The sequence below is a fragment of the Hyla sarda genome, chromosome 7 (genome assembly GCF_029499605.1).
Source record: "Hyla sarda isolate aHylSar1 chromosome 7, aHylSar1.hap1, whole genome shotgun sequence".
NCBI lineage: Eukaryota > Metazoa > Chordata > Amphibia > Anura > Hylidae > Hyla > Hyla sarda.
The window spans coordinates 56251621-56279224 of record NC_079195.1 but is presented as its reverse complement, the minus strand read 5'-3'; the positions used below and the strand labels follow the sequence as shown (position 1 = coordinate 56279224).

At 44.6% G+C, this 27604-nt stretch overlaps 2 protein-coding genes across 2 annotated transcripts in view; both read left to right on the top strand.

Annotated features, from left to right (window-relative positions):
• Positions 1-2378, top strand: part of LOC130283124 (disintegrin and metalloproteinase domain-containing protein 9-like) — a 155653-nt gene extending 153275 nt beyond the window's left edge. Inside the window, exons 24-25 of the mRNA XM_056532314.1 lie at positions 1228-1277; positions 2181-2378. Coding sequence (XP_056388289.1) covers positions 1228-1277; positions 2181-2337 — 207 coding nt within the window. The 3' untranslated portion in view covers positions 2338-2378. The remainder of the gene's footprint in view (positions 1-1227; positions 1278-2180) is intronic.
• Positions 2379-12241: 9863 nt separating this feature from the next.
• PSTK (phosphoseryl-tRNA kinase) lies at positions 12242-22699 on the top strand (the record flags this gene model as incomplete). Its single annotated transcript, XM_056529425.1, is given in 4 exon segments — positions 12242-12762; positions 15598-15883; positions 20859-21057; positions 22618-22699. Coding segments are annotated over 4 exon segments (795 nt in total), but the record flags the coding sequence as incomplete, so codon positions are not given.
• Between the last annotated feature and the right edge of the window lie 4905 nt (positions 22700-27604).

Genomic DNA, 27604 nt, shown 5'->3' with positions numbered 1-27604 from the left:
TCATGCAAAAATGGAATGGTTCTTGAGAGCGCTACTGCATGCAGAGATGAAAGAATTTCAACGTATGCCAAACGTTACGCAGGACTGGCTTTTATTCAAAAAGCCTAAATGATAAAGGACAATGCGTTTCGGTGCTCACTCACGCCTTCCTCAGGTCCACAACAATTTAAAGTCTGTAGTCCTGATGAGGTTCCCTGTGTGTCAGGACCTCGTCAGGACTACAGACTGTAAATTGTTGTGGACCTGAGGAAGGCGCGAGTGTGCACCGAAACGCATTGTCCTGTATCATTTTGGCTTTTTGAATAAAAGCCAGTCCTGCATAACGTTTGGTGTACGTTGAAATTCTTTCATCTCTGCATGCAGAAGCGCTCTTAAGAACCATTCCATTTTTGCATGTTCTTTCTCGCTACACACTTTCTGTACTCTTCTGGATTACGGATAAAAAAAAGGGGTCAGAGCAGCAAACTGTCTTCCTATACTCCCACACACCCTGACACCTCATGGTATAAGGTGTGTACTTGCCTCATTGCATATCCACAGAAGGTCAGTACGACACCTTGGGTGTTGGTGTTGGGTATTTGTAGCGTTTATCCATCCTATTTGTTTTTAAATACTACACAAAGGAGCGCCCCATATATTTTCCTATTTTTCTCCCCCCCATGTGACATATTATGATCACTTACACACAGAAAGTTTTATTTGATTCCAACAACTCAGAGTAGAGTGTCTTATTGGAGTTGATGTCCACCATTGTGTTTTCAGGTTCAGATTTCTGCAGTGATCCTGAGCAGCTCCATTTTTCTGACTTGATAACTTACCATAAGACCAGGGACAAGCCAATTAAATACATGGCAGTAATAATAATAATCTACAAACACAGATACACCTCAATAACTACTACTGCTTTAAATGGAATGAAAATGACATAGTGCCATTTCCCATGGGGCCGGAATCAGGCTGCTGGGGTTAGATGATTTCCCTTATGTGATATTATCATAACCTTATGGACAACTTAGTAAGAAAGTTACTTAGTAAGAAAGGACCTATACAACGTATTGAGGTCCATCTTGGAAGTCTCCGAACCCCTCATTTCTCCATTTACTTTCTTGTAGTAACAGAGCTGACCTTGGTTGACTTTACCCCAGAAGGAGTAGATGGGCATACTGTGCAAGGGGAAGAATATATGATGTTCTAGTAACTCTATAATGTATTTTTTTTTTTTTTTAGGACAAGCCATTTTCTGATGTCTTCACCATATCACATAACTTTCCTCAAAGGTTTGTAAGATTTCAGTTTATTATGATTACAGTGACTCCCTGACCTACGATGGCCCTGACATACGATCATTTCAACATACGATGGCCTCTCAGAGGCCTCTAAGATGTATAAAGAATACCCCTTTAATCCCCCTAAAATAACAGACCCTATTCAAGTTAATGGGATCTGTCGGGACCTAGCGGAAAAGGGTGTGATTTTTCAGAAAAGTGAAGTGGTGTGCTCAAAAAATTGCGCAAAACAGGGGCATAACTTTTTGCTGAAAGTAAGCTAACTAATAGTTTGTGTAAACTAAGACTAGACAGAACAGATAGGCGTTCTGCACATTTGAATGATCTGCTGGGTGTTGGGGCCACTCGAAAATGCACCGTACAGAAAGAATAGACATAATGTCTGCTGCAGAAATTCCGCCATGTGCACAGTGCAGCAGAATCCTATTGAAATCAATGGGGCTTCAGTGGAATATCTGTGCAGAAGGCTATGTTCACAGTGTAGTGTAGTCTGTGGTATGATGTATAGCAGGGTTTTCCAACCAGGGTGCTTCCAGCTGTTGCAAAACTACAATTCACAGCATGCCTAGAAAATGGTAGGTTGTCTGGGCTTGCTGGGAGTTGGAGTTTTGCAACAGCTGGAAGCCCCCTGGTTGGAAACCCTGGCCTAGCGTAAGTTAGGACAGTTAATGGTAAATGTGCCAAACTGCTGGGACTTCATACGGCCAGTGTTTAGGTTTTCTGGGGGTATGCATTGATGGTCTACCCAAAGCTATTTAATGTGTGATAGGTGGAGATCCCAATGAGCATATATGAAAGCTTAATATAATGGACTATTTTGACAAACACGTCAAGAATTGGAGATCTTTGTTTCTTTTCAGGATAATTTATATATTTTTTTTCTTCATATAACAGACAGCCAGCAGCGGCCAGCAGACCCCAGACACCTGCCCGTCCTTCACCTGCCCGTCCTTCACCTGCCCGTCCTTCACCTGCCCGTCCTTCACCTGCCCGTCCTCCTCCACCTCGGCCGGGTGCATTACCACAGTATAACTGGCCACATAATGTCTGACATCAATTCACACTAAGCACTGTAAAATACGAACTATATCATGGGGAAAAACTTATCCTTTACCCAAAGGATAGGGGATAAGTTTCAGATTGCGGGGGTGAGACCACTGAGCCCTCCCGCGATCTCCTGTACGGGGCCCCAGCTCTCCCAGAGCGGGGTGCAACATGACCCCCGTAGGAAGCGGTGGCCAACACTCTCCCTCTATATATCTCTATGGGAGAGCTATCTTTGGGTCAGGGCCCCATGCAGGAGATTGTGAGGGGTCCCAATTGTCGGACCCCCAATGATCTAAAACTTATTCTCTACCCTTTGGATAGTGGATACGTTTTTCCACATTATACTTCTCCTTTATATCTCAGGACAGAAGGTGATTTCCAGACAATTGCCAACGTTCTATCTGGAGCCAATAAATCTGTTTTTAACTCCGTGATTGGCGCTGCTAGAATCCATGGATTATGGGTACCGCTATGGCGCAGTGTCATTGTTTAAATCTTGAAAAACTGCTAACCACAATGTGAAGACAAAACCAGGATGAAGGAATCACAATGAAGGCTGCTAAATCCCGATACAAGATTGAAATCATCACCTTGAAGGAATAGAACTTACAAACGCACTTTTATGAAATCGGTTTCAGAAAACCTGTATATACAATTGTGTATTTTTTATGATGTTATAATGTGAAATCTTTATTATTTCTCTGCCTCAAATATTTTTTATTGAATTACATTTCTGAAACTTGAACCTTTGTGGTCCATAGAACTGATCGGATCAATCGTCTGTGATGTCACCGATTTCTTGAAATTGTAGTGCCGAAATGATGTCACCGGTTGCTTGCAAATAATAGACTGGTGCTTCTGTGATGTCACTTATTTCTTTTAAACCAATGGACTCTTTGGTTTCTTGAAAATTCATGCAAAAATGTTGCCTATGCTTTAAAGTTACAGTCTTGTCCACAAGATCCCTAGTGTTAGGGCTCATTCACACAGGCAGATCCACAGTATATTTTACACTGCGGATCCGCCGACGGTGGACCCCCAAGGTAAGCCTCCAGATTTGCCTGTTCGGAGCGGCAATACGTCAATACGAGCAGACACACTGCTTTGATGTGCGTGTAACACATCGCGGCTGCTCCCTCTGCTCCCTAGGCTAGGCCGAGAGCAGCCGCGATGTGTGTGATTAAACGGCGCATGCGCAGAGACTAGGACATTGCAGTGTGTCTGCTTGTAGCAGTGGATGGCCGCTCCCAGCAGGCACATTGTAGGGGTACATTGTCAGCGAATCCGCAGAGTAAAATAGGCTGTGGATCCGCCTGTGTGAACGAGCCCTTACGGTATGTTCACGTGTTTATTTTGCTGCAGATTTTCTGCTGCTCATTTTCCAACCCATTCACTTCAATTACTTCAATGGGTAGAAAAATCTGCAGCAGAAAATCTGTAGAAAAATACGCACCTGTAATTGCACAATTACACATCCAGCCCTATTGGGGCAATTAGCTAGCAAGTAAGTGCAAATTCACACACAGTACAATTGGCCAGTTTTTTCTGCCACAAATGGGTAAAAAAAAAGGCAGGTTTTTGCTTCACGTCCATTTTCCTGCCGTAATTGGCCTATAAATAAACAAAGCCTAAGGTGATTAGTTGCCTTCCCTTTTAAGAATGTTCATAAGAAGCAACAAATGAACATAATGGCCCTCATTTACTATGCTAAAATGGACTAGATTTTGTCAGGTTATTTCAAGTTATTATAGAGCATAGTGTCTGAGATGTCACAACCACTGTGCAACAGTGTGCTACAGGAAAAGCTGATGAACCCGGCATTGCATTCTTAAAAGCTGAAAAAGGGGTCGTGGTCTGTCACAAAGGGGGCGTGGTTTTACAACCCAACCAATTTACTATAAAAGGGTTACTCCAGGAAACTAAACCCATAGCCCATCATTTCATTCTCCCCAACCTAAGTATTTGTCTAAATATCATTCATTACCTATATAGAGCAGTTTTCCTGTTTCAGCTGTCACTTACATGCAGCAAGTGAGAGAAAATTCTAATTTTTAGGTCCACCTTGTCTCCTCAGTGAGACCTAGCCCCCTCCCTTCAAGACAACACCACCTGATTTCTGTCCGATTTCTGTTTGGTCTAGAGCTCTGGCTGTACAGCCACACCTCCCCTCCCCCTCCCCTCCCTGTGTAAGAGCTTCCGAGTTGTGAGAGAAGAGAAGTGAAGATTCTGTCACAACTGAGCACATAGCTGCTGTTTTTCTGCTGAAGATCTAATCACTGACTTCTGCTATTCAGAGCACAGCATGATTTATTGCTGGCAGAAGGATAGTCTGAAAGAAAAGACATGTACAGTGTGTGTGAGCTGCAGTGTAAGCATGCACACAGATAGTGAAAGCAGTTGGCTGGCAGCCATTACACAGAATTGCACTGACTTCTGGGAGTTGCAGTCTGTGCTGCAAACAAGGAAAAAGTATTTAGGAGACATCATGGGCTAAAGAAGCTGCAAAAACCACATGAATAACTACAGAGGACACAGAACAGGTATTGTGGCTTTGGGGCATTTTTATGTTTCTTAACTTCCCTGGAGTACCCCTTTAAATTCACAGAAGATTTTGTGTATAAATGACTGGAAATTTCCAAATAGAAATAGCTGGTCATAAAATGTTCCCGACTTGTAAATCCCCACAGTAAATAGCGAGGAAACCTGAAAGTCTAAAACAACATTTCACACTAGTAAAAAACCCAACACTCTTAGTAAATGAGGCCCAATGCTTGATCATCGCTAAAAACAAAACAAAAAAAAAAACAGGTGGAGCGGATATCAAATTTACAACCAAATATAAAATGAATATCTTTATAGACGGAACTCACTTGTACGTAGAGGGTCAGAGAATTTCCCTCTGTAATCCACCGCTAACGCCTTAGAACCAAGAATGCTTCAAATGTATAACCTCCGCCTTAATTGTAATAAATCGCCACATCTGCAGATGGCACCAGGACAGTCCCAGATCTCATGTATATGGTCCGAACTCAAGCATAATAAAAATTAAAAAAAACTATTCCAGCGCTCAAAGGGTGTTGTTTATTGTAATATGGTCCATATAGGGCAAGGAACACATAAAGATGGCATCCCCTCTGCAGTAGAATAAGTGGTTATCTTTGTGTGTTTCTTGCTCCATATGATAAGACCAACACCTTTTGAGCACTGGAATTCTTTTTTTATTTTTTTAGTACAAATGCTTTAAGGTTATGAAAACTCTTAGACTGGGTTCACACTACCGAGTTCCGCTGATGCAGCAGAGTAGCATTGCTGTTGGATTCTGCTGCAAGTAGTGTTGCCACCTTTCTTGCAAAAAAAAAATGCCGGCCATGGTAATTTGCATAACTAATTATATATGCATAACAACACAGGATACACATATGCAGGGGAAATGTTCTCCTATTCTGTCCCCTATAACTGTTTTTTATTTCTCCTTATATGGGCCTATATGAGGGCTAATTTTTTTGCGCCCCAATCTGTACCATTTTTGTTTTGATGGGATTTTTTGATCACTTTTTTTTTAAATTAAATTCAGGAGTTGCAGTTGGTTACTAACTACAACTCCCAGAATTTCCTGATACAGCCTGTGGCTCAGCAGCTGCCCCAAACGAAAACTACAACTCCCAGCATGTTGGACTATATAGTAGTATATAGTTTAGGTCAGTGTTTCCCAACCAGGGGTGCCTCCAGCTGCTGCAAAACTACAACTCCCAGACGTTGGACTATATAGTAGTACTAGCTGAGTACCTGGCGTTGCCCAGTTTTTCCTTCCTAATCATTGTTGGGGAGGAAAATCAACAAAGGAGGAAGCTTTTGACTTCTTATCCCGTCCTCATATATTGTTGTCCTATCCCAACCCCATATCCCGTCCTCATATCTCAACCTCATATCCCGACCTCATATAGACCTGTTAGTTTAACCTCCGTTGTATATAAATTATTTGAGGGTTTTCTAAGAGATGCTATTTTGGAGTATCATGGCTTTAAGAGGGATCGGTCCTGTCAAACTAACCTGATCAGCTTTTATGAGGAGGTGAGCTCCAGACTGGACCAGGGGCAATCGCTGGATGTCATATATCTGGATTTTTCCAAAGCATTTGATACGGTGCCACATAAAAGGTTGGTGCATAAAATGAGAAGGAACGGGCTGGGATTATGTATAAAATGGGAGAACACTTGGGACGACTGTCGTGGAAAAGGACTTGGGAGTCTTAGTTAATAATACATTTAGCTGTAGTGACCAGTGTCGGGCAGCTGCTGCCAAGGCAAATAAAATCATGGGATGTATCAATAGGGGCATAGATGCCCACGACAAGGAAATAATTCTACCACTGTACTAATCACTAGTCAGATAGCTGTCACGCCTCCTCCCTTGGCATGCATTGAGGGGCGGAGTGTGATGTCACACGGGGGCGGAGGCGTGACGTCACACGCCGCCCGCCCTGTGGTCGCCGGTGATCAGTCCCGGAGCGAACACGCTCCGGGGTCTGATTACAAACGGGGTGCCGCGTGCAAGATCACGGGGGTCCCCAGCGGCGGGACTCCCGCGATCAGGCATCTTATCTCCTATCCTTTGGATAGGGGATAAGATGTCTAAGCACCGGAGAACCCTTTTAAGTGACTATTTTGAAGTACTGGCCCTCATTTACTTAGAAAATCGGGTTGTAAGTCTATCTTGCTTTCTTACCGGACTGCATTTTTCCCCCTGGTATTTATTATTATGTCGCAAAGGAGGAAGGTTTTGACTTCTTATCCCTTCCTCATATATTGTTGTCCTATCCCAACCCCATATCCCGTCCTCATATCTCAACCTCATATCCCGACCTCATATAGACCTGTTAGTTTAACCTCCGTTGTATATAAATTATTTGAGGGTTTTCTAAGAGATGCTATTTTGGAGTATCTTGATAAAAATAAATGTATGACCCCATATCAGCTTGGCTTTAAGAGGGATCGGTCCTGTCAAACTAACCTGATCAGCTTTTATGAGGAGGTGAGCTCCAGACTGGACCAGGGGGAATCGCTGGATGTCATATATCTGGATTTTTCCAAAGCATTTGATACGGTGCCACATAAAAGGTTGGTGCATAAAATGAGAAGGAACGGGCTGGGATTATGTATAAAATGGGAGAACACTTGGGACGACTGTCGTGGAAAAGGACTTGGGAGTCTTAGTTAATAATAAATTAAGCTGTAGTGACCAGTGTCGGGCAGCTGCTGCCAAGGCAAATAAAATCATGGGGTGCATCAATAGGGGCATAGATGCCCATGACAAGGAAATAATTCTACCACTGTACAAATCACTAGTCAGATAGCTGTCACGCCTCCTCCCTTGGCATGCATTGAGGGGCGGAGTGTGATGTCACACGGGGGCGGAGGCGTGACGTCACACGCCGCCCGCCCTGTGGTCGCCGGTGATCAGTCCCGGAGCGAACACGCTCCGGGGTCTGATTACAAACGGGGTGCCGCGTGCAAGATCACGGGGGTCCCCAGCGGCGGGACTCCCGCGATCAGGCATCTTATCTCCTATCCTTTGGATAGGGGATAAGATGTCTAAGCACCGGAGAACCCTTTTAAGTGACTATTTTGAAGTACTGGCCCTCATTTACTTAGAAAATCGGGTTGTAAGTCTATCTTGCTTTCTTACCGGACTGCATTTTTCCCCCTGGTATTTATTATTATGTCGCATCCTGTTTGTCGCACTGGGTTTTGCAGGTTTTGGTTTCCAACTCCTCTGAGTTGTCGGGAAAAAATCCACAACAATTCAACAAATTCGGGTTGGAAACCTTTATAAATACGTGGGAAAGCTCAGAAATGTCGGGTTACGCCCCTTTTTCGGGTTTGGGAGAATCCACATCGGGTCCGTCGGGAAAAAATGTCGCATTGTGTGGTAGACTGGCGCACGATGTCTGCGACATGGCGCACACAAAGATGCGCCAAAAAAACCCGACAAAAGAAGTCGGGTTTAGAATAGTAAATGAGGGCCATTATTTGTGTAGTACTATGTGAAAGGTCAGTCTTGATATCTTAGGGTTAGTTTTCCCTGTGTGGACCTTTGAGAAGGTGTTAGTGATGGGTGACAGAAATGCTCCTCCCAGAGAAGCTGAGAGAGTCACCTACTAGAAACTACTACAACACCTATTATTTAAAAAATTTTATGTACACGTGCATAAAGCAAAACATTTTTGGGGGTACAATAACCATTTACATTTAGTTACCTTAGCATAAACATTTATTAGACACTCCAACAGGGTTCAGGTGCATTCACCTGATAAGTGCAATTTAAACAAAGAATGTTACGTTACTATGGAGGTATATACATGTAAACAGGCACGCAAGGATCATCAGTCCACCTGCGCTGAGTCCATATATCACGGCTACCAGCTCTAGTCAGGCACACACTTACGAATCTCCTACCACTAGGAGTCTCTTGGTCTAAGGACCAGGCACAAAAGCTTGACGGTTACGGTTAAACTTGAACAGTCTTAGCATAGTCCTGCTAGGCACACTTCTTAAAAGTTGCAAAAAGTCTGTGAAGACAAAACTTTAAGGGAAAAATATATATATAAGTGTCACAGTTCAGACGAAACTCTTGCGATGACGTCCTGCTCCTCGCCTGGTGCCTCTACCCCTCTCAAGATCACAAGCAGGCAAAGAGTTAATGTGGCTTTCCCAGAGCACATTAGTGAGGGCAGAGTGTGACACTGCAGGATTGAGGTTAACAGTTGGTGCTGGTTGAGTCGGCCCCACCTCCACGTCGGGAGTGAGCTGCAGCACTTTCGTTGGTACTTGGTGGGCAGGCCAAACCTCTGCATCGGGAGTAGGCCTAGGTACATTGGTTGGTACCCGCTGGGTAGGTTAAACCTCCTTAATAGGAGTAGGCCTGGGTACGTTGCTGAAGGTAGAAGGAAGTGGCTGCTGCTGTAGTAATTCCTTCTCGGGTTCGTAGGTGGAGGCATCAGGAGCAGGCCATTTCGACCTCAGTTGGAAGGGGTCCGCCTCCCAATCAGTAGAAGGAAAGTACTTGAAAAGGAAGCTGGGTTGGAGCTGCTGGTCTGGTGACTGCGGCCGCCCACTCTCCTCACAGGCCCTGGACGCGTGTGTATTCCACTATCCCACCCACCTCCAGGGAATGGAACTTTTTGTGGATGTATGGCCTCTGTACAGATCGCCGGTTTACCAGGATGGTATAGCCGGTGTGGCAATCAATGAGGGCACCGTAACCTCTGACCTTGTCAAACTTGGCTACTGTTGCTCTGTGACGTTCCAAGGGCTTCTCCCCTTCTCGGGGATGATCCCACATGCGGATGAAGAGTGCCTCCATTTCTTTGGTGTTCTCTTGGTAGCGGATCCTCTCCTCATGAGGCAGATGAACATGCTTGGGGGCATAAAGTTCTCTGTGTCGGGCCTTTAACTTTTCCATCAAGTTGGCTATTTCGGCCTCCTGACGGGACCTTTCCCTCTGTGCCTTAGGGACCTGTGGAAGGGACTTCCCAGGCAGGGGTTGGAGAACATCATGCATGTACTGGATCAAATCAGGTTAATCCCCAAAGACCCATTGAGGCAATTTTGGTGAGCACAGTCGTGCACTTTGCAAAGCAGACAGGGGTATCTCTGGCTCAGGGCTGGTGGAGGAAGAGAAGGCAGCTTCTGATGGTGTACTCACAGAAGATTCCTCCGTCGGGATCTCAGCCCACGAACCCCATGTCCGGTGGTGAGGGGACAATCTCACCGGTGAAGGAGCTCCAGGTGTCCCTGCCATTTCCTCTGGAGCGGTATCCGGCCAGTCGTCATCATCGTCAGGCAGTGGGGGAAGATTGCAGGCCCCTTCTTCATCCAACGATAACTGCTGCAGACGGTCGGCAAGGTCGTGGAACAGTTGGGCTGCGACCGCCGCAGCTTTCCTTTGTCCCGGTGCCATCTTGGGGCGCACGCCACGTGGAATGCTGCTCTCCGCCATGTCTGTACTTTCCGGCTCTCCCTTGTGCAGATTGAAGAGGTCGCTGTGCAGGGCTCCTTTTATAGTGGGCTTCTCCAAAATGGCTGGCGGCCGGAAGGACGTCATCGGTGCAGCCCCCGACTTCCGGTCCCCCTGGAAACAACAACTGTGAATTTAAGATCCCTTTCAGCTGTGATACGCTCACTTGGTAGCCACGCCCAGGGGCGGGTCATGGTGCAGTGTTGGGTTTTCTTTGCGCGCTTTTCCGGCAGCGGTTAACTCTTGCATTGCTGACCGGACCAGAGGATCGTGGCATACATTCACTTTTCACTTTACATATTTCTGCAGCAATTAAATTTTTGCCTCCCCCCTTACTTTTCGCGTGTGCTTTCTGCACGCGGCATCATACACAAAATTCCGTATGCTTAGATGGTGCTCCGTAACACATTGATACAGTCTTTTACACAGGGGGAGTACACTTTACTTGGTGGCAACAGCTGGAGGCACACACCCGTATCCTGTTCGTGGGATGCCAAAAAGCTATGTGATAGCCTGGGGGACTAGGGTATATGGGGATGTAGCTGTGCGGTGACTAAAGGGTGCTTGTTAACCCTTGCTATTCGTGACACCAGGATGAGGGCTCCTCAGTAATGCTTGTCCTAACGCCACCCTTCCCAGGAGCGATAGGAAGGTAGTTAATAATGGAATGTCCACAACCGGAGAGAGTTTGCTGAAACAGGTGTAACTTTTACTGAAGATTTTATGCAAGCTTCATAACCGGAACAGTCTCTATATATACAACGGCTTTCTTGGAGATTGACAAAGGTTGGGACTTTAGCAATTAGAGTCTTTAGGATGTTATGCGTTGATCCACTGAATTTAGGGGATTTTGTTGCGGTCCAGTAGTCACGCTAGCTTTAGCGGGGATTAGTTTAGAACTCACGGTTTAGTTCAGCTGAGGCCGGCAGGTTTTCTGGCCTAGCGTGTCTTTGAAAGTTGCGCAAATCCGTACTGCTAGTCCGGCATCCACGAGAGCAGCAACCCAAGAGAGCGATAATTGGCTACAGCTCCCTTATATGGGCAGGGTCTAGACTAGTGCTAATTGGTCCAATACTTGTGTCAAATATATACATATATGAACATTGTAGAATTAGAGTAGAGGAGAGGCGACTAGGGGCTGTCTCACCTGAGGGACCCTACCTGAGCGTAGTTATTCTGACTTTGGGGACCTCTACACTAGGTACGGTATGCAATACGGTACTGAGACACCACATATTAATGCTGAAAGTGACAGTGATCAGATGTGCAAAAAATGGCCGGATCCTACTGTGAAAATTGGCTGGGTTCTTAAGGGGTTATATTTCCACTTTTAAGCCAGTGGCCCAACGGCATTTAACCCCTTAAATGCCTCAGTTACTTATTCAAAATACTGAAAATGTATATAGTTGGCAAGGTTGGCACTTGTTTCCTTGCCAATCCACTCTTTGGGCCAGGCTGGATACAGTTGGGCCTTATGGAGGGGCCCTTACCCTTTATATTTAATCCCTTAGGTCAGTGGCCCAATGGTGCTTAACCCCTTGAAATCACCAGTTACTTATTAAAAATACTGAAAATGTATATAGTTGGCAAGATTGGCACCTGTTTTATTGCCAATCCACTCTTTGGACCAGGATGGATACACTTAGGTATTATGGAGGGGCCCTTACTCTTTATATTTCAACACTTAAGTCAGTGGCCCAACGGGATTTAACCCCTTAAATTCATCAGTTGAAAACACATTTTTTACTTCATCCATTTTTTACTATTGTTTTTTTCAGCAAAAATTTTTTTTTTTCTGAATTTGATTGTTCCGAAATAATATTCAACATTTATGTATAAAAATAGTTTTAGTGCAGAGAAGTAAGAGGAGAAAAGGTTTATTTGTAAGAAAATGCTCGAATAAGAAACCAACTTCAGCCTCGTCACCTTATTGCTTCCTATAGTATATAAAACTTTTTACACTTTGTTGTTGTGATCACACTAGGTTTAGAGGATAACATGCTCAGGCTAATATCCAGCTAAAATAAGATAATTATTATAAAGGATTGCATGTGTACACATAAAAACTACAAGTCCCATGATCCTTCAGTAGCGAAAGAACGATTATCACGTGAGCTCGTATTTCTGATTGGAGCGCAGGGCTGTCAATCATTGCGCATGCGCACACCCCGCCAGTGTTACTACTATGGACAATCAGGCTAAGAACTATCATATCGGACTGTGTGTTCTATGTGGCCTTCCCGGAGCAGGGAAATCCACGTTGGCTCGGCAGCTGAAGAGCAGACACAATCCGTTCACAGTAGTCGTACTATCCTATGATGACGTTATGGCAGACGTTGCCTTTCGGGAAGATTGCGCTGACGAATATCGCGATGTTTCCTGCCAATCCGAGAACCAGGGCGGAACATATGAAGTAGGTTAACCAGCCAATCGGAAGCGTTAGTAGATAAATGCTCTGTGATTGAGCCAATCAGAGGTAGCGTTGAATCGCGTCCATTGTCACGTGACTCTCCGTGGCTGCCATCTTTGTTGTGGTTGCTCCAGGTTGCTGCTCTGTAATAGTTGAGATGTAAATTATGATTGAAAATGAAAGACGCTGAGACATTTTAGAGAATCTTCCAGAAATAATTTGGTTAATTAGTCAGCTTTCCCAGTGTCCTGACAGGCAGACTTGACATGTTGAGCGTGTGACATATAGGGTTTCAATTTCTGACTGTTTCCCAACCAGAGTGCCTCTAGCTGTTGCACAACTACAACACCCAGCATGGCCGGACAGCCTTTGGCTGTCCGGGCATGCTGGGAGTTGTAGTTTTGCAATAGGTAGAGGCACATTTGGTTTGGAAACAGGGAGCTTTAAAAGGGTACTCCCATGGAAAACTTTAATTTCAACTTTAATTTCATCTTGTGCCAGAAAGTTAAAGGGGTTGTGCGCTGCCCTGTCTTTCGGAGCTCCGCTCACAGCGTCCGGAAGTTCATTACTCCGAACGCTGTGTGCGGGCTTCCGTGTTCGCAGCCGCCGGGCGTGACGTCTCGCCCGCCCCCTCAATTAAAATCTATGGGAAGGGGGCGTGACCGCTGTCACACCCCCTTCCCATAGACTTTGGTAGAGGGGGCGGGCGAGACGTCACGAAGGGGCCGGGCGTGACGTCACGCCCGGCGGCCGCGAACACGGAAGCCCGCACACAGCGTTCGGAGTAATAAACTTCCGGACGCTGTGAGCGGAGCTCTGAACTGCAGGGCAGCACACAACCCCTTTAAACAGATTTGTAAATTACTTCTATTAAAAAATCTTAATCCTTACAGTACTTTTTAGGGGCTGTATACTATAGAAGACATGCTTTCCTTTTTGGGTATCTGATGTCATGACCACAGTGCTCTCTGCTGTCCATTTTTGGAACTGTCCAGAGCAGGAGAAAATCCCCATAGCAAACAAATGCTGCTCTGGACAGTTCCCAAGCTGTGCTGCAATCACCTGTGCAGTGAATGACCCAGGACCATTGTGCAGGGAATAAACTAAAAATTCTAAGGATCAGTGGGGGTCACAGAAGTGGGACCACACCAGATCATCAGGTAATGGCATATCCTAATGATGGCTGTACTCCTTTAAAAAGCAAAGGTGTGATGATTTGGACATTTGGACATATGGACATTTGCACATGCAAACAGACCCATCATAATTCTATAAGCTATAGACAATTAATAGTCAGTAATTGACTACAAAGAGCATTGGCCAAGCATTCGTGTTCTTTATGGAGAGTGAAGGCCTAAGCCACTGCCAGACTCCTCTGACAATGGCTTATCTCTCTGAGATCAAATGGTTAAGGCGGCTGAAATCCAACTTGCCCAAACACTCCTGGGGAGGTCTCCATACACATTAAACAATCAGCCAGTCTTGTCTAAGTCTGCAAGCTTCACCAACATTTGTCTGATGTGTATGAGGATCTTTACTTAGTCTGCTAATGTGCAAAGGAATAGCAAAATATGATATTTCCATTGTGATCAGGTTACAGGGTAATTCAATAGGCTTCTCTTACAGATCACTGATGGTCCATTATCAGGACACCCTTACTTTCAGTGGACTCTTCTAACAAAAGGGATTGTCCAAAATGAAGAACCTCTTTTAGGGTACGTTCACACGTGCGGATTTACAGCATATTTTACGCTGCAGATCCGCCGCTGAAAGACCTCTGTATGGTGCCCTTAAATGTGCCTGTTCGGAGCGGCAATACGTTGCTCCGAGCAGACACACTGCGATGTCGTGCATGCGCGGTGTACTCGCACACATCGCGGCCACTTCCCCTGCTCAATGAGCCAGGCCGAGAGCTGCCGCGATGTGTGAGTATACTTAACCCTTAGGCTAAGTTTCCACTTGTTTTTTTTTTTTCTGGCAGTTTTTGAGCCAAAGTCAGAAATGTATTCAAAAGGAATAGGACATATAAAGGAAGGACTTACACTTCTCCTCCCTTACGGATCCACTTCTGACTTTGGCTCAAAAACTGCGGTGGCAGTTTCCCCAAAACTGCCAGAGAAAAAACCAAGTGGATACTTAGCCTAAGGGTCTATTCACATGTAGAGTATCCTGCGCATATATGATGCAAAGGATTTGAAGCTGAAGATCTTATGCTAAAGAGTTCTTTGTGAACTAAATGACTAAACACAGCTTCAAATCCTGCGCATGAAATATATGCAGGATACTTAATGTGTGAATACACTCTTAAAGGGGTACTCCGCTCCTAGACATGTTACTCCCTATCCAAAGGAAAGGGGATAACGTGTCTAGTCGATCTCCAGGCTGGCGCTGCGACCGTGATGTCACGCTAAGCCCACCTCCATTCATGTCTCTGGGAGGAGGCGTGGCGGTTGTGATCATCCAGCACAGAGCAGAGATCACTTTGTGCACCAGACGAATGGGGTGCTGCAGCAGAGATTGCGGGGAACCGGCCGCTGGGGACCCCAGCGATCTCTGCTGTGGCACTCCAGTCGTCCGGATAACATGTCTAGCAGCGGAGTACCCCTTTAAGGGGTTTTCCTGACGTACGTAAGATATATGGTTCATCACTCCTGTGGTATGGAGGATAGGACGTCCTCTGACATCAAATCGTGTTGCAGTGTCACTATGGCTGTGTAGACTGTAGATTGCTGATTTCCATATGCTGAAAGCTCCAAATACTTCCTGTCAAAATACAAGACGTCTGCAAATCTCAAGATGTCTGCTTTATCAATCTTGCCTTTCTGTTTCCTGCTACAGATGTCTCTCTGGAAACAGCATCGGCAGCAGCTCTTACAGTGCCTTGAGCATCTTCTATCAACCCTGATCACTTCTGCAGCCCTAAAACCTCCAAGTGGGAAAAGAAATGAAACCTGGGACCGATTTATTCAATGCTTGGAAAGTCAAGGCTTCATCTCTGCCCGAGAAGACCCTGGATTTAGCTGTTTGTCTATGGACATGAAGTCCAGTCCTGTTTATTTCGTACTGGATGATAATTTCTACTATCAGAGCATGCGGTATGAAGTGTTCCAGCTAGCTCGCAAGTGTAAGTCCCTCTTGTGCTATTTATAGACAAATAAATTACTTGGTAGATAACACAGGATCCACCATTAACAATAGGAGATGGTCATAGCTTTCCTGCTCCCCTCTTCTTGTATACTGGCTGTAGAAGGCCACCCTTGCCACCAGTGATTGGCTGCAGTGGTCACATTTCCATGTTAAGTGAGACCAGGAAGTAACCTGTGGGACCTGGGAAGCTTCATAAGGGGAGTTGGGAGGGGTCAGTAAGGTAAGTATAACTTCTTTTAATAAATTTTTATCGGTCTGAGTGTTCAGACCCTGACCATTGATGAGAGCTAGCAGATAGAGCAGTGTTTTCCAACCAGGGTGCCTCCAGCGGTGGCAAATCTACAACTCCCATCATGCCTGGACAGCCAATGACCCATACAGATTTCAAATAAGTATGCCTATGATGTTATGCTTTTGAGCATGGAATTTCTAAACCTAGAGGTGGACAAAACGAAACAAAAATGCCTTGAAATTGAGGACTCTTTGACGGTCCTGTTGTCTCTACAGGACTACCAAGAGGCAAAAGAAAAATTGGTAACTAGATTGCTCAAACACCAACAAGTGACCTGGAAGATTATTCCAATGGGAAAATTTACATGTGGTCAAGAATGGCCAAAGAAGACGACGTCCTAAATAACCAAACCGCAGGAAGACCAACAATGTGGAAGGTTTTCTATCTACTGCAGTGGATACGGACTCCTCAGATAGCTCTGCACAGAGGCATTTTTTTGTCGATGGCCTCAGACCCGCTCTCAAAAGGAGACCAAGAGGGCGGAGGAGTTTGCACCTGACATGCAATACAGAACAAGCCAGCAAGGGGCCGGACCACTCACCGAAAGAATCATTAGTGGTAAATATATCCTCTCTCCAATTATCATCATTTGAATTAAATGTATTGAAAAAGGGACTATCCTTTAATCCTACTGTAGAAACTGATTGGTTTGACTTGATGATTGACTTGGAGACTTTCTTCAGTCGGTTGTGCCTGAGGGATTTCTTCAACGATAATGAAAAAGTCACTGTTAATGATTTACCTATGACAGAACTGTTTTTGAAACAAACTGGGTTGTTCAATAAGAGTTCATTTATACCACCCAAGAGCAATAACGGGATAGAGGCTTTTGTAGAGGAAGTTACCCAGGAAGTCGAGGCCCTTCCGGACAATCATTATGGTAGATGTACTAAGTGGCATCATTTATCTAGAGAGGAACAACAGGTATTACATAGGTTACAGACAAACTGTGATATTACTGTAATGTCCTAGTACCGGACATGGTCCTGCACTACCCTTAGGCCCTGTCAAGTTGAGTCCCGCAGTGACCTGGGTCCCTCCTGCAGTGTCTCCCCTGCTGTTCCTGTGAGGTTATCTATTCTTTTTTATGGATAATCAGTGTCTTAATGTATAGACAGTATAAAGAACGTGTGAAATGTCACATGTTATCACATGATGTTACCCAGGGGGCACCAGTTTAACACATGACCCGCAGCTTGACCAATGGGCTTTAGCTCAGCCCCCTCTATATAAGGGAGCAGCCATTACAATTCTCTCTCTTCCACCAGAAGCTCTTCCATCACTTTACTGAGACCAGCAAACACCAGAGATCTCAGTGCTAGTGTCCAGTACCTGGAAGGCCTCAGTCATTCCAGTAAGCCAAGTCTATGTCTGCTGTCACTACTACCTATAGTCAAGTCCAGCCTAAAGTCAAGATTCTAAAGTCTATCACAAGTATAATTGGTCCCAGCAAGCTGCGAGGCCCTTCTGTGTTCCTGGCCACCTCTCTGGGATTCTGGTCTAGCTGTGAAGATAATAACACCAGTCTGAACTCAGTAAAACCTCCGTTAAACCATAACTTGGTTGTGGACTCTCCTTTCACTGCCTAGCCATTGGAATAGTGGATATACTGTTCGTGTGGTTCCGGTACCCAAAAACCACTCTGGCATCACGAACATTAGGGGTTAATAACACCTTGCCCCTGGGGTTAATACCATTTTGCCCCATCCAACTACACCGCTACACCCCGTGGTCCCGCCATCACCGTGGGTTACCACATTACCATTAAGGCCGCTGATAAAGAGGGTGCCCTAGTAATTACGGACACCCCCAGTACCTATCAGAAATTCGGCGACAATTGGCTGACACAAATGTATACCAGAGATTAGATAGAGATCCTGTATGCAAGATCCAGGAACAACTAAGAGCAATAGTGACGAGATCTAGAGAATAGGGTTTTATCGATGAAGAACTGGAGACATTTCTTATTCGGGAGCAATCTAGGACCTCGGTCCTGTATTGTCTCCCAAAGACCCATTGTCTCCGGGAGGGATTCCGTATTCTCATCCAGTAGCCATTTATTTGGATAAGATTTTAAGATCTCATGCATTGAGAGCTAAATCTTACATTTGGGACATGGGGGATTTTATTAATAAAATACAAGATATTGTGTGTCCTACTGGATCTCTGTTGGTCTCATTTGATGTAGTCAATTTATATACATCTATCAAGCATTCTAAGGGCCTGGAAGCTATCGCCAATTGCTTGTCAAAAATGGAAATGTCGGAGAGGGCATGTTCCCTTGTTCTGGACTTACTGGTGGTCATCCTCTGTTTGGGGATGACTTCTATGTCCAGAACAGGGGAACGGCCATGGGCTGCAACGTGACACCCACTTAAAAACATTCGTATATGTCTGATATGTATACACATCACAATGGTTCCGTTTTGTTCAAACTTGCTATAGATATATCGACGATACTTTGTCTACTGGAGTGGGGACACAACCTCAAAACTTTTTGGATGAGCTTAACGGGATCTTCCCGGAATTGCAATTCACAATGGTTGTTTCTAATGAATGGATACACAGGTACATTTGAGGGACTCGATACTATCCTTGGATCTATATTCCAAACAAACCGATCGCAACAGCATCTTGACATATGACCATTTCCATCTTAGGTCAATGGTGAAATAGTTGCCTTGGAGCCAGATCAATTAGGACACGTAAAACAGATTTACCTAAACATTGTTTAGAGGCAGGGCACATCAGCCAGTTAAGGTTAAGAGTGATCGACCATGTACCCCCAATGAGATTGCGAGAATCTGTTGAGACGGAGTTAATTGAAGGAATTAAAGTGGATCCATAGATTAGGCACTAAGCACCCCAAGGGGTTGAATATGGATTTTAGCCTTAAACTGTTCATGTAATTATCTGAGACATCCTTGAGGTTTTCTTCTGTAGTCTTTTTTTCCCCTTTCTTTTGTTTCTACTTATTCCTTCTTATTTTCGTTCTTACTTCTTTTTTCCCTTTTTCTTTTTTCTCTCTCCCCCCCCCCACCTTTCCCTTTTTTTTTTTTAAACCTCTTTCTATTCTTGCCTTTTCCCCTAGCTCTTTTTCTTCTTTTTTTCAGTTTTCACCATCTATCTGTTTATTTTCTCTTTTTTATTTTTATATTTATCTTTATTTTTCATTTTTTCATACATTATTTACTCCTTTTGCTTTTTTCTCTTCTTTTCCCCCTTTTTCATTTTTTTTCATTCTTATTGTAATTTTTTTTCCTTTTCTTTATTTTATTATTTTCGCCCCCCTTTTCACTATTTTTCAATTTATCTTTTCCTTTTTTATTTTTTCAAGTCCCCCCTCCCCCTTTTTTCTCCTTTTTTTCTCTCCTTTTTTTTTTCCTTACTCAGTGTGGAAAATATAACCTATTAATTGGTATTTTATCTCGCTTTAAGTAGTTTTAAGGCACAAGACACCTTTATGCACAAAGACACTTGAATGGATAGCGATACCCTGACCACACTGACTTGTCCCTGATGTTTCGTTTTGTATATGTATGAAATGCAATAAATGAATTTACTGTTAAAATTGTAATATGTTTCTATTTTTTGTTTGTTTGTAAGACAATAGTTCACCAAATCCAAGTTTCCATTATATCTATGTGAGATAACCACATTACATATGATGATCCTGCTTGATCATCTTTCTCCGTAATGCTCCTTGTCCTTATGTTGTAATTAGGAGCACTTTATCTCTGCGCATCCGCGGGATCGTATTGTGATGCAGTTTTTCTGTGACATCGATGTCTTATCCCTGCGCATGCGCATAGATACTCCGAGATCCAAAGTGAAAGTCAGTTGCTGACGCGCACGGACGGGAGGTTGTCGGAACGCTCTGCGAGTGCGCCGAGAACTGACGCATGCGCGCCTCATCGATGTGGGTATGTGGTTATGGGCACGGTTCCTCCTATCAGAAGGACACGGTAGGCGTGGTTATACACACGCAGGCGCTGTTTAATTGTTTACAAACAGGAGAGAGAAACTTGATGCCTGTGAACCATTGATATAAATACTACAGGAACAGGTCAGCATTTAAGGTTCAGTTGTTTATACGTCACTATATACTTGATGATGTTAGACACTATATGATGCACTTTATATATACACTTGATTGTTGATAAATGACTACATTGTCACATGTATAAATTGACTAATGAGTGCATTATGGGATGTAGTTTCTCTATAATTGTAAGCACTTACACCTGTATTTGTACCAATCACAAATGTTTGTACCATATATATGTATATGTATGTATCATGTTCACTTGTTACTTATGCTTGGCAAAGGCTAGGTTATAGCCGAAACGTTGCACTGCTGGTAAGAAATAAAAGACCGCAGCCTTTCTACACATATTGGAGTCTGCTGCTTTTATGCTGTGACCTGCACTATTTGGATATTATATATTATAGCAACTGCCGGAGTGAGCGTGTGTATGTATTATATGCACGCTCATTCTGGCAGCTGCTCTCCTACAAGTTTCAGGGGTGTCACTTGGCCTAAATCAGCTAGTTTGTGCTAAATCCCCTATATATATATATATATATAATATATATATATAACCATGAAAAATATCCACTTCCTGGTGTCTTTATTCACTAACATTATGTTCTTCTTCAGATTCTCTAGGATTCTGTCAGTTGTATTTGCACTGTCCTATCGACTGCTGCTTACTACGGAACAACAAGAGGCAGAATCGTGTGATGGACAGAACGATAATCCTAATGGACTCCAAACTGGAGAAGCCAAATCCTGAGAAAAACCAGTGGGAGAAGGACAGCCTGTTCCTGGACAGCTCCAATGGCATCAATATGGAGGAGTAAGAAAAGGAGGACACATAAGATATGCTATACAGTCTCCTCCACAGTGTCTTCCTGCTATAACCATTCTGTTAAAGGGGTATTCCAAGAAATTTTTTATTTATTTTTATTTGTTATATCAACTGGCTCCAGAAAGTTAAACAGATATGTAAATTACTTCTATAAAAAAAAAAAAAATCCTAATCCTTCCAATAGTTATCAGCTGCTGAAGTGAAGTTGTTCTTTTCTGTCTTACAACAGTGCCCTCTCCTGACACCTCTGTCCATGTCAGAAACTGTCCGAAACATTAGAGGTTTGCTACGGGTATTTGCTCCTACTCTGGACAGTTCCTGAGACAAGCAGAGAGTACTGTGGTCAGACAGAAAAGAACAACTCAACTTCAGCTGCTGATAACTACTGGAAGGATTAAGATTTTTTCTTAATAGAAGTAATTTAAAAAAATCTGTTCAACTTTCGGGAGCCAGTTGAGATATATATAAGTTTTTTTTTTTCCTGGAATACCCCTTTAAGCAGATTGTCACCCTCCAAGGAAAACAGCGGATTTTTCCGGGGGATTCTTGTCAGGACAGATATTTTCCCTGCCGGGGCAGCTCAAGGGGAGATGTCGTATTACATGGCATAATTTTTGGTGATAAAACTACCTCTCCCCCATATTCCCTGTTAGAGCAATATGGACGTTATAGAGCAGTGTTTTTCAAACAGTGAGTCTCCAGCCGTTACAAAACTACAACTCCCAGCATGCCCGGACAGCCTTCGGCTGTCCGGGCATGCTGGGAGCTGTAGTTTTGCAACAGCTGGAGACACAATGTTTGGAAAACACTGTCATAGAGGGTTACCCTATGACATCCATGTGCTCTAGTAAGGTATATAGGAAGGGTTATAGCTCCAACAAAGAGATTTTGGCTTTATATTAATGCCATAGTTGGTTCCCAACTAAATCATCAACACACAAACCAACTATGTAAAATGTTTAACTTTATTAAACACATCAAAAAAGGACATACATTTAAAATCACAGCATGAAACATTAAAACAAAGGCACAGAAGTATCAGGTACAGACGAGTAGAGATGGTACAGATGATGAGTCTACACGGACTACAGGGTAAGTAGGTCCGTAACACAAAGGAACAGAATAGCAAGGAAATCAAACAGAATATAAACATAAGAATCAAAGCAAAACAACAAAGCAGATAATAGGAAAAAGCTGAAAATGATAACACCTCCTGCCATGTATGCTGCCCTACCAGTTCAAACCCCAACGTACGTTTCGCTTGTGCTTCTTCAGGGGGCATGTTCCTTTGTGTTACGGACCTACTTACCCTGTAATCCGTGTAGACTCCTCATCTGTACCATCTCTACTCGTCTGTACCTTAACCTTTCTGGTTATTACATGTAACTTTTATTGTATCCTTTATCTTACTATTGTCACCTGCTGAAATGTTAATTGTAATTCCCCAGAGACATTTTGGAATTAATGCATCAATGGGTATATTACCGGCTGCTGGCGTAGTCTTGGACCTCTTTTATAATTTTGCCTTTATCGCACTTTATTGGACAGATTCAGTGCAAGAATCGCCGGTTTTATGAGTCAGGTCTTGGAGAATCCAGTTAAGCCAATTGAAGATGACAGCCAGGAGAAGGTAAGGGTTAATATATGAACCTTACAGGAAGTATATGGTATAGATGCTATTAACCAGGCACAGCACAGGCAACTGGTTCTGAGCCTTAAAGGGATTATCCAGCTATTATTTACATATCTTAAAGGGGTTATCCAGCCATTATTAATGTACCCCTATCTCCAGTACAGGGCCTGACTCTTCCCGGTGAAGCCTCTGGTCCCCACCTTCCAAGGCATACTCGTCTTAGCAGCGATGGCCCACTCAGGCAATCATCGGCCGCAATGGTGTTCTGCCTCAGTCAATGATTGGCTAAGTGGAAAGTCACTGCTGAAATCTCAGAAGGTGGGGGTCAGAGGGAAGAGTCGGGCCCTGTCCTGTGGATAGGGGATACGTTTTTAATTGCTGTATAACCTTTTACCTAGATGATCAACATCAGATTTCAATATCACTTTCAAAAATCTATAGTATGGCCAAATATAGGAAATTCTAATTACAGAATGCATTTTTTTTTTTTTTTTTACTTATCAGACTCCTCTCTTCCCTCTCCATAGACTTGTATGCAGCAGCTGTAACCTGACCACTCAGGAAAGCTGAAACTCCATGTCCTCTTAGTAGTCTGCTATTCAGACTGATGGATGACCTACCAGCACCCTGGGCGTTCAGTTTTTTAACCCCTTAAGGATGGACCCATATTTTACCTTAATGACCAGGCTGTTTTTTTTTTTCAAATTTGACATGTCTCTTTAAATGGTAATAACTGACCTGCTGCCATAGCAACCAACGACGACCTGCGATTGTGGCGTGACGCCGTCGTTGGTGAACAGGGGGAGCTCCCTTCCTCTTTCACCGGCGATCAGTGCTGCGGTCACATTGGTTAACTGTCAGGATTGGAGCTCTGCTCCGCTCCTGACAGCTGCGGCAGGTGCTCGGCGATATGCGATAGCCGGCCCCAGCCACCGATCACCTCCCGCACGCTCGCGGTGCAGTGATCGGAAATGGACATATACATACATGCATTCGCGTTAAGTCATGGGAAAAATGGATGTGTGTGTGTGTGTGTGTATATATATATATTTGTGGTCGGTGCTCATTAGCGAAGCGTTCCTACCTAACCTCCCCTCTGAACCTAACAGGCAGTCAGGGGTGTGCCATATACTGCCGCGTATAGGTACACCTGAAATAAATAGAGGGCATACCTGGAACTGTCAAGCTGCTGAGATAAATTGAAGGGAGGGTTCTGGGTGGGCGTAACCGAATGCGCAGCGTGCCGGAAAGACGCTGCCGCAGGCTATATAGCGAGTAACCCCGCCCCTCCCACAAATACAGGCTAACTGCGTTAGCCTTAACACTTGTGGTCGGTGCTCATTAGCGAAGCGTTCCTACCTAACCTCCCCTCTGAACCTAACAGGCAGTCAGGGGTGTGCCATATACTGCCGCGTATAGGTACACCTGAAATAAATAGAGGGCAAAACTTCATTATGATAAACAAAAGCGCTTTATTAATACAACAATGTTTACAAAACCAATGACTGAAAGGCTTGGGCCATTTCGGATTTAGGATTGGGGATGTAGCGCATGTAGGCGCTGGATCTCCATCGACCCAGCTTGCGGATTACATGCGCTGGGATACCCTGACGTGAAGCTGCGGATGCTGCCCCACTGCGCAGCGAGTGTCCTGAAAAGACAGACGGATCCCCGCCTGAAATCGTAATTAACCCGCGTATCTGCTTAACAAACTGCGCCGTGGTTAGCACGATACCCCTAAACAATAATAATGGATCCGTTTTCATGTCGCCATGTCGTGAGGCAACCAAGTCGTTCAGAACTCGTACTGGGCACCACCTGTGTGAGGTAGCGAAATACTCGATAGAGATGACTTGTCCGGGCAAGGACGTCTTTCTACTGCATAGCTCGAGAACGTAATGATCGGTACACCAGTGAAGTTGACACAACTTCATACCTGCATCACTGACTGACCTGACGGTAAACTCCCCTGGTCTTAAGAAGCCATAGTAGCCCAAAAACAGGGCTGCCTTCAGACAAATACTGTCCTTGGGACCTAACGGGTGTCTGTCTAGGGTATCGGCCAGTGACTTAAAGAGATCGGCGGACAATGGTTGCCGAGCCGGGGGTTTGATCCCTTGGCTCCTCTGAATACCCTTCATTGCGGCCTTGATAGCATGGGAAGAAAATAAAGAGTCTATGCCAGGATGTGAAAGTGTGATAAAGTGCTGGATCCCTGATAAATATAACTTGATGGTGTTGTGTGCCAGGTGAAGAGCAGAGTGGCAAAATCCAATGAAACTTAAAAGGAATGGGGTAGAGTGAAGATCTCCATCGGGGTGCAAGTTACAGAACCTAAGATAAGTGCCCCATGCAGTGTTATACACCCTTTGCGTGTTGGGAGACAGAGACTTGCAGATGAGTTGCTTAGCCACCAACAGATAGGTTTCTAATCCAAGGTCAGTTCTTGCGGATCGGGTACCGGGTACCCCTCTGGATCTGCCTCTGGCATTACCTGAAAGAAGAGAGGCAGATTATGTCGAGACAAGGCGTCTGCGGCTGTGTTCCTGACTCCTTGGATGTGTGAACTAGTGAAATGAAAATGATGATGTAAAGAGATCCATACCAGCCTTCTCGCTAATGACATAATGACTGGAGACTTGGACCTGCCTTTCCCTAATATCTCAACTGTGGCCATATTGTCACATATGAATACAACCGTTTTCTTACACCACAAGTGACCCCATGTTTTGGCGGCAGCCACAATCGGATATAACTCGAAAAGTGCTGAGTTAGTCGTGAACCCAGGAGACTGACGTATTACAGGGGGCCAAACATCGGCTAGCCACCTGTTCCCCCATATAGCGGCAAACCCGATTGAGGATGACGCATCTGACAAGATGAGCGGGGACTGGTTATCTACCCCTGGAACAAAAAACGACGCACCGTTCCAATCTGCTAGAAAGGTTTGCCACATGACTAAATCAGCCTTCGCATGTTCGTCTAAAATGATCACGTCCCCCTGGCCGGGTACTGAGGACATTAGCTGTAATAACCTGGAAACAAACGATCTCCCCTGGGGCATGACCCTCATGGCAAAATTGAGCATCCCAAGGAGAGATTGTAGTTCCACTTTCGTGATTCTAGGAGACCTCAGAGTATTATGAATGATACTCCTGATGCGGGCCAATTTGTCCTCTGGTAGTTTTGCCATCATTGCCTGTGTGTCAAGAATTATGCCTAAAAAGGTGAGCGACTTGCTAGGGCCCTCTACTTTCTTAGAAGACACTGGAACCTTCATCTGCTCGAAAGCGGCCAGAAGAACGCTCAAGTCTCTTGGAGTGTCAGTATTCCTCTCTATCAGCAGGAAGTCATCCAAGTAATGGATGACATGTGTGCAATCCAACCTGTGCTGGAGGATCCAATGCAAAGCTTGCGCAAATTTGTCAAAAATCCACGGACTACTTCGGGACCCGAAGGTCAGTTTTACTGCAAAAAAATATAGGTCACGCCATTTGAGCCCGTGCCACTTCCAAAGTTCGGGGTGGATGGGAAGAAGTTTAAAGGCGTCTGCTATATCTGCCTTAGAAAGCCAAGAGTTACCTCCCATACTAAGGATGACTGCGATAGCCTCGTCAATTGACGCGTACTTAAGGGCAAATTCCTCGGCAGGGATGAGTGAATTTAAGCTAGGGGTGGATGAAGAGTGAGGCGAGGACAAATCGTAAATCAAGCGATTTTTATTGCTAAATTTCCCTACCACCAAGCCAATAGGGCTAATCCTCCACACATCAAAAGGGGGGGTGACGAAAGGCCCAATAACAAAACCTTTGTCCACCTCGCACTTAATTAACTGGTCCACCGTTCCGGGATCTCGCAAGGCTGATCTCAAGTTATCACATTCAAAGCTAACCCCGGGGAGAGTGACAAACCCCGTATGGAACCCCTCTAGCAGACCCTGCATTAGGTATGAAACAAATTGCCTATCCGGGTGATCTTGCAGAAACGACTGCAAGGATGCAACCTCCACCACTGTTAGTCATGCCTTGGACTTTTGCGGGCATGCACTCTTAGGGTGTGCCCGGTAACAGACTGCACACACGTGAAGGAGTCTGCATTGATGGTAATTACAGATAGCATAGTTATAATTGTTGCAGATCTGTGATTTCCCTAAGTATCTGATGGGTCTGCCCAGCTTGTCGGTAAGAGCAGAAGCTTTGGGTCCCCTAGAGGCAACAGAGGAGGAGGATGTCCCTGGAGTGGCCTCATTCAATGTCTCACTGACACTGCTACACCATTCCGTTGTGTGGGCAATTGATTGACACCTTGCGCAGACCGGGGCCTTGAGACCCGCAAAGTGGTTACAGAATATTTCAGTGTCGATCAAGGCCCAATTCATGGTGTAACCGAATTGTGCTAGAGCTGCTGCTGCCTTCGCAGAAAAGGACTTGTGGTAATCATAGAAGGTGTTTCCACCGTACTTATGTGACAATTCAGTCACCTTGTATAAATACATGTCTAGTTCCTCCCTTCTCTGTGGTTTTACTGAACAGATGATGTCCCTGTATATGGCGAAAGCCATACTAAACTCCGCGAGAGACAACTTCCTACCTAATCTTGCGTCTTTCGCTTTAAGTATCACTGACACATCCCCGCAAGCGATCGTTTTGTTTTCTATGATGTCGTGAGTGGCAATGAGGAGAGATGCCAGATTGACATCCTTACCCTCAATGATGTCTTTTTTCAGGTTCGCCGGGACAAAGTGTGAAGGGGCCACGTTAGGAATCACTGTGTTGAGACCTACGGGTCCCAGCGTAGACTGTTGTTGGACTGTCGGGACTGCTGGTAGCGGAGCAACGCTAGCTCTATTCTCCAAGTTGTCTATCCTGGAGGACAGGGAGTTCACCAGAGTATGCAGCTGCA